At 34.1% G+C, this 14,806-nt stretch overlaps 1 protein-coding gene across 1 annotated transcript; it reads right to left on the reverse strand.

Moving 5' to 3' along the window:
• Positions 1–569: 569 nt before the first annotated feature.
• On the reverse strand, positions 570–14,244 carry LOC123561789 (transmembrane protein 192-like). The gene is made up of 7 exons (XM_045354394.2): positions 14,102–14,244; positions 12,111–12,242; positions 10,964–11,100; positions 10,153–10,247; positions 8,062–8,214; positions 4,721–4,829; positions 570–2,985 (listed from the first exon to the last, which is right to left on the reverse strand). The coding sequence occupies exons 1-7, from the start codon at positions 14,135–14,137 to the stop codon at positions 2,847–2,849; spliced, it is 801 nt and encodes a 266-aa protein (XP_045210329.2). The 5' UTR covers positions 14,138–14,244; the 3' UTR covers positions 570–2,846.
• Between the last annotated feature and the right edge of the window lie 562 nt (positions 14,245–14,806).

Genomic DNA, 14,806 nt, shown 5'->3' on the forward strand with positions numbered 1-14,806 from the left:
GGATAGTTTTTGATTGTGCAGCGAAATAGCAAGGAATGTTGTTGAATGACAACATTCTGCAAGGTCCTGACTTTGTAAATAGCTTAATAGGAGTACTGTTACATTTTCGCGAGGAACCAGTAGCTCTGGTAGCTGATATTGAAGCCATGTTTCATCAGGTGAGGGTACGAGGCAGTGACAGGGACGCACTTAGGTTTCTATGGTGGCTCAACAGCGATATGGTTAACGAGTCAGTTGATCACTGTATGTCCACACTTGTTTCTGGCTACATCATCACCTAGCTGTGCAGGTTTTTGTCTGAAAAGATTGGCAAGTGACAATACTGCAGTTCTCGATACTTGAAGACCAGAAAACACGCTGACAATGGATATGAGATCTGGAGCAAGATTTTGTTACCTGGAGTGGACAATGCTTCCAAAAAAATGAAGATTCAGACACACAGGAGTGTGAAAGGGATAACATTGTGTCAACAAGAAACTGGCAACAGCTGCCAAAGGATAAGGCTGAGGATGAGAAACTTGCTGAAGTATCAACATCAGTTGTTACTCAATGAAGCAGACAATGCATCAGAAAATGCAATCTTTTTAAACAAGAAAATTCAATCAATGTTTGATTTTTTCCTACCATTTCTTTCTGTAGTCTAATAAGTAACACTTAAGATAATGTGGTTCCATATCTAATGATAGCAGTTACATTTATAACACTGCTCAAGACTTTTGGTGATACCATATCTGTATACCATTATAGTGTAACTAAACTTTATACTTCAATTTAATATTTCATTAAAGTCTATAATTTGATTTTAAGAAAGGAAGACTGTTATTATTTTTAAGAATAATAAAATTAATTGATTTAGGCTTTACATTATCTGTTTTGCTATAGATTAGAATACTGTATTTCTATGAATATGGTTACACACAAGCATTATTTTCACAAGCAGTAAGAAGTTAAGCTCTGAGAAAGTAAAACCATTAAATACTTATTGCTGCTGTAATTCAAGTAGAAATAAACCTGGAGTTTAAAAAAATGATATTTTATTGACTAATTTTTAAAAAAAGAAACAAACCACACTCTATGCTGCTATAACAGGTATAACTAGATGCCCACGGGCAACATGTCGAGCCTGCCAGCTGTCAAAAGGACTAGGAGTTGCACATGAGGCAAATATTTATGCCAAATAAAAAATGATTGCAAAAAGTTACAATATAAATTATTTATAGTAACAACAAAAGGAAGAAAATCTTTAAAAAAATCTAAGTCCACACAAAAATCCTTACCAGTAGAGATAGGTAAAAATACACCTCAAAATTGGATGTAACATGCATATTGTTCTACAGAAAAGTGGTCTTGATTTTTTCCTACGACCAGTAATTAAAAAGTTACAATATAAGCTATTTATAGTAACAACAAAAGGAAGTAATGCTAGGTTCTTGCACATTACACTCTGTCTCATGATGGTGAACAATTGTGTGTTACAACAAAATCCCTCCATGCATGAAAAAGAAATGCTCCGGACAAAGTCATTCTTGTATCTGACTTTTGAACTCTTAAGTGTGACCTTGACCTTAGACCTAGGGTCCTGGTTCTTGCGCATGACACTCCATCACATGGTTGTGAACATTTGTGCCAAGTTAAATCAAAATCCCTCCATGCATGAAAAAGAAATGCTCTGGACAAAGTCATTATTGAATTTAACCTTTGACCTCCAAGTGTGACTTTGATCTTTGAGATAGGAACCTGCAGATTGCGCATGACACTCCGTCTCACTGAGGTTAACATTCATGGCAAATATAAACGAGATTGCTCTATGCATGTCAAAGTTATGGTCTGGACAAGCAAATCCGGACAGACACACAGACAAACACCAAACAGCCATTTGGACAACTATACCTCGCTTCCACAAGCTGGCTCGACAAAAATTAAAGTAAAGGCATTTATCAAAATTCTATGACATGGTTCCCTGCAGTAGGGTATATTGTATAAAATATAGTAAAACTTTTAGGTATAAGGGTTCACCTCTATCTGCAAGACTTCGTCAAAAATTAATGATTGGTAAGACATTTTATTCCCTTTCATGACCTATATTTTTTGTAGTTGTAAGAAGTAAGAACAGAACTTTTATCCATTCCGACTTTTCTGCTTACAGGAGGCGGGAGTTTAGAAGGTGGATGAAGGTATACATCATGAAACAAACAAAAACAGTATTAAAAATCTCAATTAACAGAAACATATTCCAAACACAAGATAAAACATGCGCTAAAGGGGCATGTTTCCAGATGTACACCTCTATTTCTTTTAACAGACAGCGATATCTATTATATAACAACTCATAAATCAAAATTACTTATCATATTACAGTACACCTAAAATTGCTTCATTTTACATACAATTTTTTCATGTGACTAAACAATAAAATTGTATCACGTGACTAAACAATATTAAGATTTTTTCTCCATGTTTTACAGACTGAAAACTTTTTTTTTTCATTTGGTGTGTAAAAAAATACTGCCCAGAACTCAATGAAGTGCTTTGCTTTTAAAGATTTATCTAGAGGTTCAGCAAGTGGTAGTACCTTTTGAATTTCATTTAATTTTTATTTAAAGTTTTTAACAATTCAAGTACTTTCCAAATTGCATTTATTCTTATTTAGAGTTTCTAATAAATCCAAGTACTTTCTAAATTGTATTTAGCTCTATCTAGCACTACATCGCTGTACTTACAAAGTTAAACAACTTTCTAAACTTTGACAATGTTGACACAAATTTGGAAACCTGCCCCTTTCAAGACAATGTACAATTGACTACATGTATAGACTGCCTTTTTTTTGTGGAGAGCATCGATTTTTTTTATTGTCTTCTCTGTTTCAGAGTCTGATTTTCCTCAGACAAAACAAGTATTTTCTTGCTGAGCTGTTCATTGTGTTGTTTCAGGTACCGTATCATATCAGCTTGTCTTTCCAATACCTGGTCCAATAATCCCCCATCTCTGTAACACACAAAAATACTGATCATTCAATTACAAACGTACTTATAATATATAGAGGATATTTTGTTTGTTTCAAAGTAAGATTGAAAGATCTTTCATGAGTGAACTTCAGATGCAATATTTTAATGGTTGGCTTAGCCACGAGTGAAAATGTAAGATATGGTGTTCTTGAGTGAAAGATATTTTCATCTTATATGTAAAACAAACAAATTTTCTTTTTATTTCATGTTTTTGGCTAAATTTATCCATCTTACAGTTTTACCAGTGAAAACTATATCTGATATTTTTCACTGTGAAAATACCAGGTATATTTCACTCCAATACCCTGAAATCCCAAAAATAAGCCGGTTTTGAATAGGGCTGTCATCGATAGAAACGATATCGATGTATCAACGATATTTTTTTGTCGATCGATTATCGATTCCCATTTTCAAAAATCGGTATTTTACAGAGAGAAAAAACTATGCAGATAAACACTCAGACCCTCAAAAACAATTAAGCTTACAAAGTTGTAAATTTAGATAAATGCAAAAGAGAAGTGAAGGCAAAATAAAAATGAAAGATTTTACTAATTTTTATTTGTTTCTTTTATTTTCATAAATACAAATACAACACAATCAAACAGTAATATGAAAAGTAGGCAATAAAACTAAAAATAGCATTTACAGGAAGGTATATAGTATGCATATGAACAAATAGGTTGTTAATCTAACTTAATAATCAATATATCGATGTATCATCGATATTTGTCTTCTGATATATCGGTATCGTCGATATGCCTAAGACCCAATCAATGACAGTCCTAGTTTTGAAAATAAGCCACCATTTCTCTACAGGCAAAAAGGGCTCATAACTTAGCCGCACTCGAAAATAAGCCGTCCGCTTTTTGTGTCAGAAATAGTATCAATGATCTTGTTAGGACACCATATAAGTTAGCAAAAGTTACCAACCTGTACATAGCAGAATTATTTTCACTTGTAATAGCAGGTTAATACCTGGTTAAATAGATAACACAATGCAGTGTTTATCACGTATTGTGTAAGTTATTCATACACATGAATTTGTTTGTTAGGCGAGACAAAACTTTTTAATGGGTAATTATCTGTTAGCATCAGATTACTATGTTTTAAACCGTTACCAGATATATATACTCAAAAGTTCATCAGACTCGAAAATAAGATCAGGAGTCTGGCGCTCTACTCCTAAACCATTATGTGTCCAAATTTTCTATTTCATTGTCAATTTTTGTCTTGGGGAACATTTGCCATGTCAATTATCCAACTTCAAACCTAGCAAAGATACCCACATGCACTTTCCTAAAGACGGTTGCATATTCATTAATACAGTATTATATATAATCAAACTTGTACTAAAGACCACCTTGGAACTGAGGCTACATGTCTCTAAGACTGCAAGTTCCATTTCCCACTTAACCCTTACCCTGCTAAATTTCTATAATGATCTTGTCCATCTTTCAATTTGGACAGTACCATTAACTGTTAAAAGGGGTGCTTACCAAAAAGATACTGACTGAATGGCGAACAGTGCAGATCATGATCAGACTGCATGGATGTGCAGGCTGATCATGATCTACACTGGTTGCAAAGGCAGAATCAATCGTTTCCAGCATGATAAGGGTTAAGATTAATATAATCATTTATAGAAAGATATAAGCAGCTGTAAATTGGTCAAAAACATGTTTAAAGTAAATATAAAATACAAATGACGTAAATACCTGAATCCAACATCAGAAGAAATGGAATTTGTTTGAAGGAAACTGGTAACCATCTCCTCCTGGTTGACATCTGGCGATGCCCCACTTTTGTTAAAGTTAATTGTTCTAACTGAAATGGTGAAATATTACAGATTGCTTCCTTCTTCTATTAAACCATATTTTCTATCAAATACAAATCAAAATACAGTAAAACATAGATCAATTGAAGTTGCATGAGTAAAATGCTGAACTTTTTGTTAAGGGTTTTGAGTAATCAATACATAGAGGACAAGGAATAGGATAACTCAGTTGGTCTCTTTTTTTTTTTTGTTGTTGTTGTTGTTGGGTTTAACATCACACTGACACAATTATAGGTCATATGGTGACTTTGCAGCTTACTGAGATGGAGGAAGACACCAGGTGCCCCTGGTATTATTTCATCACAGGCAGGCACCTGGGTAGAACCACTGATCTTACGTAAGCCAGCTGGATGGCTTTCTCACATCAAGAATTCTACAACCCAAATGGGGCTCGAGGGGCAAGTAATTTGAAGTCAGCGACCTTAACCACTCCGCCATGGATGCCCCGTAATTTGTTTGAGTCATAACTGGTGCTCAAGCCAGCAATATTCAAGCGTGCAGCATTTCACTATTGTGCAAAGTAAAGTATTATGTACTTCGAAATAATTTAGCTTTTCTGTATTTAATTTCAAAACTCCAGATCTATGTCATTGCTTTTAAACAAGAAGACCATGAGGGCCCTAGATTGCTTTCCTGAGTTACACTGCTTGCTTGAACAGTTTTGGTAGATGGTTATGCGAGAAAAATGTCTGCGAAATTATTTTGTAATAATGCCAATGTGTTCCAACAAAGATATTTCAAAAGTCTCTACTAAATCAATATGGGCAGGTAATGTGATGTTTATCTACAGTTATAAACATCTACAGTTTATGTTGTGTTTTTGCACATTAATAATTTAATTGAACTTTTTACTGGAAAGGACATCTACTACAGACTGGTTGCTTGTTTTACCTTTAAATACAGTCTTTATACATGTACATCTGTCAGATATAAACACTTAATGTCATTGAATTCCTTGTGATGAGCATTTTGCATAAAGACTCTACAACTGATAGTCACCTTCTCATGTGATTTAACTGTTCATAACAGTCTTTGATAAAATGTATGTAAATGACAATTAACAATTTTGACAAGAAAATTGTTCTATGTCTATATTCATATGTAACACTTCATCTTATTAAATGTCACATCATGAAAAATTCTGTCAGCCGAGGGTTGAACTTGGAACACAAGAGCCATAAAACTTGAACTGCTTTTACACAAAATTATTTCATTATTTGCTGTCGTATTTTCTCCTATATCTATTTTGGGGCCCTGGCCTCATTACCGTCGGTTTAGGGGCATTTACGACAGAAGTATTTATAGTAATTATACACAGTGCAATTTGAATCACACTGTTAGATATATTATTTGTAAGCCTGCAATTCTGTTTGCATTTCTAGGTTTTGCCCATGTGATCAAACAATCCTAGCTTGCTTAGTTTACTGTTGCGCTTGCCACCTTTGCCTAGTTTATTGTTGCACTTGCCAAGTTTTTGACTTAATTGGTTTCAAGTAAAGTTACGTGTTTGCCTGTGGATTACAATAATAGCTTGCCTTATTCGCAACAGGTTTTGCTATTTGCTTATTTCGCCTACAGCAGGTTTGGACAGTTGCTTCGGCATTCCCTGTCATATTATTGCAGGCTCACATAGTTTTACAGGAAATGGCCATAAACCTCCGAACTGATCTTAAAGTTATTAGTTAGCGTTACTTATTACCCCTTACTATAATTGTCATGTGATGAAATGTTTATCATATAATCATTATTAAATAATAACGATAAATTGTTTAGTATTTAATATATAATTTTGTTTTATTTTCCTTTCCAAATGATAAAATAAATATCACAGATATTGTAGAAGGAAACAAAAATAAATTAAGCAAAGATTACAGAAGGAACAGGAAGAAGGAAATTGCTGTCATCCTGATAACATGTCATATGAGATGAGACAGATATAAACAGAATTTTATGTAATAAATGTAAAGTTAAGGTAAATCTGGATAGACTTGCCTCAGCCTACTGTTTGATACACCTTTTCCCTGATTCCTCTTTAACCTTACCCAGCAAAATTTCTAAAATGAACTGGTCCATCATTCAATTTGGGCAGAGCCACTTATTATTCAAAGGGGTGTTCACTAAAAATTTACTGACTAAATAGCGAACAGTGCAGACCATGATCAGCCTACATTGTTCTAATTTAATCTAAACGTCTCCAAGCGTGATAGTAGGATCTTTTTTTTTTATTCTTTATTTTTTATTATTTCAACTGTATGGCCAAAAATGTGTTTTCTCTGTAAAAATTGGGCAAAATCACATTTCCGAAGTAGGGTGGGGGAATTGGAAATTTAACAAAATTCTAACAAGGAAATGTAGCTTGTAAACTAACCAACTAATATATCCTGAAAGTTTTATAACACTCCATTCACAAATAAAGTCAAAATTGAATTCTAACAACTGTTGGTGTCAAAAGGACTGAAATTTACAAAAGGAAATAACAAATACCCTATCAAAGTAGTTTTAAACTCAATAATTTTTTAGAATCTATAAAGTTCCTATTACCACCATACGAATTCTTTAGAATGATGTATATTATCAACAGTATTGTCTTGTATTTGAAAAGAAATCAAGGAAAAATCTTGTTTAAGGCAAAGGTGGATGAAACAGTAAGCATGATATCATATCATTTTAAAATACTTCAAAAGTTATAATTATTACGACTTCTCGCAAATTTTGGACACCAAAAGATGTTTAAAATTCAATTCTGACTATTTATTTTTTCAAGTCTGAGGCTACCTCTGATAGCATAAAAAAATTCCCATGTAAAAAACTGACTAGAATTTTACAAGGAAAACGTATATTCTTGGCCATAAAATTGTCATTTACTAAGAATATCTTAACCTTTAGCCTGCTGGCAGCAATTCTGCCTTTGCAACCAGTGCAGACCAAGATAAGCCAGCACGCAGGGGTCGTAATGACCCTCTATCAAAATTTCCGAGGGAAAACCCTGCTGATAAGACACTTGCATAGAACCTACCTAGCTGAATGGCTTCTTCACATGACAACCCAAGCAAACCTCAAACCCGCAATGATGGAGGGCAAATGATTTGAAGGCAGCATATGATAAACTGAGAAACCGTGCTCCCCAAACTTTTGTTTTCAAATGCCAGGCTAAGCAAAATTCCTTGACTGAAAATTTGTTCTCTGTACTACAATAAAAACTGTCATGAAAAGAATACTCACTACTATAAATGATAAGAAGAACTATTTGAATGGCACAAGAGAATGATACAATTATCTGTATGTAGCCGTCTTTATGTAAAGGCCCACATTTCACTTCTTCCTCTCCACATTTCTCTGCTAAAATCTGACTCACTATCAACAAACAAGCAGTGGCTGAAAGTAAATGACAAAGTATACAGTTGAAAATTTATATTTCCATTATACATATATATATGTAAGTTAAAGAGTGTGGGAATTCCAAGTCCACTGTAAAAAGAGCCGTTTAAAAAAACACAAAACATACCCTAAATGATGTCCTGATGGAGGCAAGTGGGTACGTAATTTTGTATGTTAGGACCTTAACTTTTGCCATTCTGGCATTCATCCTATGAAAACTGGATAATGTAGGCCAAAGCATTCTCTAGTTGAACCGCGCCATGAGAAAACCAACATAGTGGCTTTGCGACCAGCATGGATCTAGACCAGCCTGCGCATCCACGCAGTCTGGTCTGGATCCATGCTGGTCGCAAAGCCACTATGTTGGTTTTCTCATGGCGCGGCTCAGTTATTAATCATTTTCAGTCTCAAGGTCACCTTTACCTTGAATCTACTGACCACTAAAAATAATAGGGGTCATCTCCTAACCACAGGTATTTTTTCTGTGAACTTTGACCATCTTTCCAGTTATCGATCAGAAACTAAAAGGTCAACTGACAGACAATAAGCAAAACAATTCATACACTGTTCTTAGAAGTGGGGTGGTGGCATAAAAATAGCTTACAGTGCCAAGATACATATGAGGCTAGGACTTTTGGCCTACTATTCACCAAAACAAATCCATATTCACTACTGTAACTGACCGCATTCAATAAATGTATGAAGCACAGTCAAGGTCTATAAGCCATAATGTTCTATAGGAGAGATCGCCGTGACATCATGCATTAACATCTGTTTATCTGGTGGTGGGCAAAACAAATGTTTTTACGATTTTCATATTTTTGTATTCAAATATCTATTTTAAATGAATAACTGTTTTAAATGACATATAATTTTAATAGCAGTGTAGTGATGTTCAAAACTTTTTAGAAAAACACTGTATGTTAAGCGTTCATAATTAATCCATTTTAATTCGAAATAATAATTAAAAGCAATTAATAAATTGCTTGTTTTAAAACGTTTCAATTGCTAAAAAAATTATTGATATAATTTGTGTTTTAAGAAAGTTTAGGCCGTTCAATATCAAGGTAATGTCACTGTCTAAAAATCAAGGAAGTTAGTACATGTTTGGGATCAATTTGAAGCATAAAAATACATTCAATGTTAATTGATGGTCAGCCTTTTTATGTCATGAATAACTGACATACATATATACAGCTTTTAGCTGATCTGTTTGTTTTAGGCAGTCATATCGGCACAGTTCAGATCATGGCATTATAATTACAGAAGACCAAAGATACTCCTACAGGGATTACCAGTATTTCAGGCACAAGTGCACCTTGGTGAAACCACTGACTAAATGCAAGCCAGCTGAGTGGCTTTCGGAAATGACCACCTGAGCTGGGCTTGAACACACAGATGTGAGTGGCAAGTGATTTGAAGTAAGCGAACATAACCAATCAGACACTGTAGTCCATTGCTTGCACAGGTATTCAGTACTAATTTATAAAGTGTTTTATTTTGTCAACATTATATACACAGTTGGAGTAAACTGACCCAAGAAACTGTTCCTTTTGTCTGGCCTTACTTACAAACTGGAACCTATTACTGTATCAATAATGAACCCGAAAAGGCTTCCACGACTCTATTAAATTTTATATCATCATTTTAATTTGTTCATGTGACCAATTCTATGATAAGAACAACATTAAAGGCTTGTGCCAAATTAAGTTATCAATAATCACAAGAGTTACTAGGTGGGCTCGATTCATACAATACTGGGCTATCCCTATCACGATTTGTACATTGAAATGCGCTGTGATGTTTCGATCAGGCTATGTGGCATGTCCTGCAGGTGTACCCCAAGAAACAAGTACAGATCGGGCGAAATCAGTGTACCAGACAAAAACAGGGGTCACCTACTGAAAGAGGAATAAACTTTAAAATTTCACAAACCTGCTGATGCAATGATAAGTGGAAGACGTCTAATATTGCGTGTACGTCTGTAAAAACTGAGGTATCCGCATAGTCGGTTCTTATAATGCTGGTTCCTAAAAAAAACATCAATGTTTGAATTGACAATTTTTAGCAACAGAAATTAATACCCTTCCAGAAACAGTGACACTCATGTTAACATTCATAAATTTTTTTAGTTCAACCCTTTCTGTGATCTTAGTAACATATCAAAATTTGGAAATAATTGAATCAAATGAAGATGTACAATGTAATTTTATCAGCTCGTCTAAATTTTGAAAAAAATCTATGAGGTAATGTCGTCACTTGATCATCAGCGTCGGTATTGGTTAAAATTTTTGTTGAGGTCCACTTTTTCTTCAAAACTATAACAACTATAGCTTTTAAAATTGCTATTAAAATTTTCATGTGCAAAAAATGTGAAATTGAAGTTACAGAATTCTTTCTAGAGATCTTTCTTAAACGCTTGCAGCTTTGTACATTTTTTCTGTCAAAGTTTGTCTTCATTTGGTTGTGTTTGAAGTCATATTGACACAGGTTTATATCATATGGTGACTTTCCAGCTTTAAATGCTGCAAGCTGGTGCTTCTCAGTGAAATATTTCAAGCACCTGTCAAGTTGAATCATGACCTTCCATAACTTTTCTGGATGGCGCTCTCACAAAACAATTACGTCCTTTAGTCCCCTGCATGTCTTACAGATATTAAAATTCATTTAAATTAGTACCTCTACACAATCATTCCTTTCTGGAAAAAGAAATTCTGTATTTAAGGAAAATTAAAAGATTAAATACCTGTAATATCTATCAATAATAAGCTGTAAGAACCACACACCTCCAACAATGTATAAAATCAAAGCTACTGGCTCAGGACCACACTTATCTCCTGTACACAGTACTGGCAAGATGAAGGCACATACCCAAACAGCCAGCTGTAAGGGAAACCACACATTGTATTTTGAAACAAAAAGACAATGTCCAATACTTACAACACTAAAATCTGAACGAGCAGTTAAATTCTATTTTAACATAAACAATGATGATACAATTCGGAATCAAAATGATGCGTCACCTCAGAATAGAACTTGTGACCTCTTGTTTAACAGTCTAGTGCCTTGCTTATTGCTGGTAAACTAATCAGGGGATAAAGGGCAGGCTTTTTACAACTATAAAACTAACTCCCATACAAATGTTTCTCCAATTCTAAGCTGAAAATTCCTAAATCATTGTTAACATACAGGTTTTTTGCTGTTTTATAATAGTTTTGCTACTTTGTATGTGTATTGAGGTTAGGTAAACAACACACAAAATAATACACTAATGAACAATTATTCAAATACCATTCCATATTTGCAAATATTTCCAGTATCAAAAAAGATAGCTTTATATGTATCATGTTAATGTTATGTTTCAATTCAGATAAATTCTGACAACATTTCCCCAATTTCACCAGTGCTGGTGACATTCCCAAAATAACGAAAAAAAAGGTCTAAGAAAGTCAGATGTTCCAAAAAGATGTCCCTATGTCTGAAATAATGCTAGCTTTATTTCACAAGAAACACTGGAAAGTTCTCTAAATACTTACAAGTGCAGCTTTGTAGTGTGAACATAAATCCATCTAAACCAAACACCAAGTCAACATGTTTCTTACACTTATAACAATATAAGTTAATTTTGTTTGCCCTCTTGTGTTTTAAAAACTTTCTAGCATTCAGGCATTATTTCCTGATGGAGGAAGACACCAGGTGCCCTTCAGCGAATTATTTCGGCAATGGACCAACACTTTGGTAGAAACACCAGCTTTCTGCAAAGCAGCTAGATGGCATCCTCGCACGACAATGTAGTGGGCAAGTAATTTGAAGTCATTGGCCTTAACCATTTTGTCCTTACAGTTGCTATAAGCAAATCTTCATGACTGAAATGATTATTGACAGATATTTACCACAAGGACAATTTCTACGAAGATGATCCATGTTGTGTTGATTGTTTTACCAGTTTGTTCTGTGCTGACAACCAGAGACAGTGTTGCAGATTCTGTCATAAAGTCCTCATCCTCCTTCTCAAAGAAGTGACTCTTTAAGTAATGAAAATGAAAGAAGCTGATATTCAAATCTATACAGGTTGCACTGTATTATATGTTTAGACACTTTCTCGGCAATAAACATTTAACTGGCACTATGAAATAAATTGCAAACATTCATTCAATTTATATAAACAAGGTTTTAATTACTCCTCAATGCTGTGACATATATATTATGCAAATATGGACATACTGATGGTTTAAACCAATACAAATCCTGAAAATAGTATTTGAATGATTATTTTTATGGAAGTGGCTAGAGGTCCGGTAATCAATATACATGTACTATAATGTACTGTATTACCAGTGTATAAGGTAATTACTGGAAAAAGTTATGATATAATGTTCTCACAAAGTTGCCGTTATTACGTTTTTTATGGTAAATATTCTATTTATAATCAGCTCTCACTTGGGTTCGAGGCATATCTATTGAATATTAAATTTTAACAGCGATTTCCGGTAGCCACCTTTATCAATTTATACTACAGAAAATATCAAGTTTATTATTTTAGTTCATCAGACCCGAGAAAAACAAGAATTTGATAAAAGCTTCTGATTTAATACTGTGTACAAATTGCTATTTATTACTTATCGAATTTGTGATCATATTTTTCCAGGGCTTTAATAAAGAATTATAAATACTTCTGTTTCCTAGCTGTAACTTACAATGTATTTAAAATGACGAAAAAAAAAGAGAGCAAACTCTTTAATCATCGCCCCTCTTTAAAAAAGATAAAATATAGTCTCCTCTTTGGAAATACCGTTCTCAGTATTAATATTTTCATTTTGATATTATATCTGCCATAAATAGGGGGGGGGGGGGGGGGGGGGGGGGGGGCTGGCGAGATTAACCAATATAAAGACCATGTACAATAGTAGCGATTATTTTTGCCAGAAGATAAGGATTTAGGAAAGTTCTTACTTTCTCGCAATGGAAATACTATTCTACAACCTCGGCAACATTTTTTTGCAAAAATAGTCTGTTTACCTTGAAAAAATGCGTATAATTTCACACCTTCTGTATCGAGCCACCGAAGCGGCAGTGTAGAATAAAAGATAAAATTTTAAAAATAAAGTAAACTTTGAGGATAATTATGCTACATCTTAATTACAACAATATTTAATGATAATCTGTAATACTTTTTTTTATTCATTTTCTTTGTTTAAAACTTGAAAAAAGGATAATCTAAACACTACCTCAATGTAGCGTAATGGCCGATACCCCCCTCACCGTAAAACCGGGAACAGGCGTTTAATACTGGAAAACGGGATTTATCCTATAATGTCGATATCGAGAATAGAGACTTATTAAAGTTCACCTTGTTCAGTAATATAATGTACGTTGTCTTACAACACATGTACTTCAACTGTCTGCATTTTACTCTGTAGAAAATATCAAACTTCTTTTTCAAACACATTTTTTCCTCTAAATTTGTTTTTGTTTTTTTCTTACATACTTATCTAGGTACTACAGGAAATGAAAACTAGAGAACTTTTATATTTTTAATGGGTTATGCCTCGTTCCACAAATACTACTGTATTTTTTCTTACATACTTATCTAGGTATTAAGGGAAATGAAAACTAGATAACTTTTATATTTTTAATGGGTTATGCCTCGTTCCACAAATACTACAGTATAGTTACAGTTCTAAAATGAATTATGAACAGGTTAAATTTACCCTGAAAATGGACTGTAAGTGTCAAATAGCTTTTTACACACTTTGCAAACGAGAATAGTGAATTATTCGCCGAATAATTCGGCCCAGTGCCATGGGTCGAACAAGTTTAAATTATGCCGTGTTCTTTCCAGTAACATTCTCTGAATGACAACAATAATGAAAAGAAACGATACCCTAGCACGCTCGCTGTCCTCCGACAAACTGACCATAGCGTGAATTGACCAATATTTGTCTATTTAATAAAATTCATTTCTTGAACGAGGAAGTGTTCGTAGCGGTGCTCAAATCTTCCTTTTTGAAGAGTCAATGGAAGACGCTAAATCTGTGTCTACCGGTCTGATTCCGTGTGCAGTCGTAATAATTCTATCCGGAATGTGCTGGACTCCTCTGGAGCTTCGTCGCACAATAATGATAATTTTGTCGTAGTGATGGATTAATTTCCACTGCAAATGTATTTTTACAAGATATTTTTGATATAATCACTCTAAAGACTAGGTAACATCTAAGTCAAAGATCCCGTCTGGTAACGTTTCAAAAAAAAATCTATCTTAGTGCTGTCAATTCACTACTTACCAGGCATTGCCATAAATTCTGTTTTATTTCCTCACTCAGTTTTATCACGGATCACACACCTGGCCATATAGTTATCACCTCTGACTTTAATGCTTCCAAGGTAGCTGTGGCAACCATCAAGTATCATAGGCATTCGGCACATTTGTTTGGTCAATAATGATGCTTTATATGATAAAAAAAAAAACACCAATAGACAGTCCATGGCCCGAAAATAAACCCAGCACCCATTTACTATTCATAAGACAGAATGTTACAAAAATGTACAAGAAAAATCAAAGGAAAAGATTAATAATGATAAATTTCAA

This window comes from Mercenaria mercenaria, chromosome 10, assembly GCF_021730395.1.
Source record: "Mercenaria mercenaria strain notata chromosome 10, MADL_Memer_1, whole genome shotgun sequence".
NCBI lineage: Eukaryota > Metazoa > Mollusca > Bivalvia > Venerida > Veneridae > Mercenaria > Mercenaria mercenaria.

Bases quoted from the DNA above. Each gene is read 5' to 3' on its own strand.
- LOC123561789 (XM_045354394.2), bottom strand. From the start codon at position 14,137: ATGGTCAGTTTGTCGGAGGACAGCGAGCGTGCTAGG. The intron at 12,243-14,101 runs GTATCGTTTCTT...CATTACTTAAAG, and splicing joins AGGACAGCGAGCGTGCTAGG to AGTCACTTCTTTGAGAAGGA. The intron at 11,101-12,110 runs GTAAATATCTGT...TTTCCCTTACAG, and splicing joins TCGTAGAAATTGTCCTTGTG to CTGGCTGTTTGGGTATGTGC.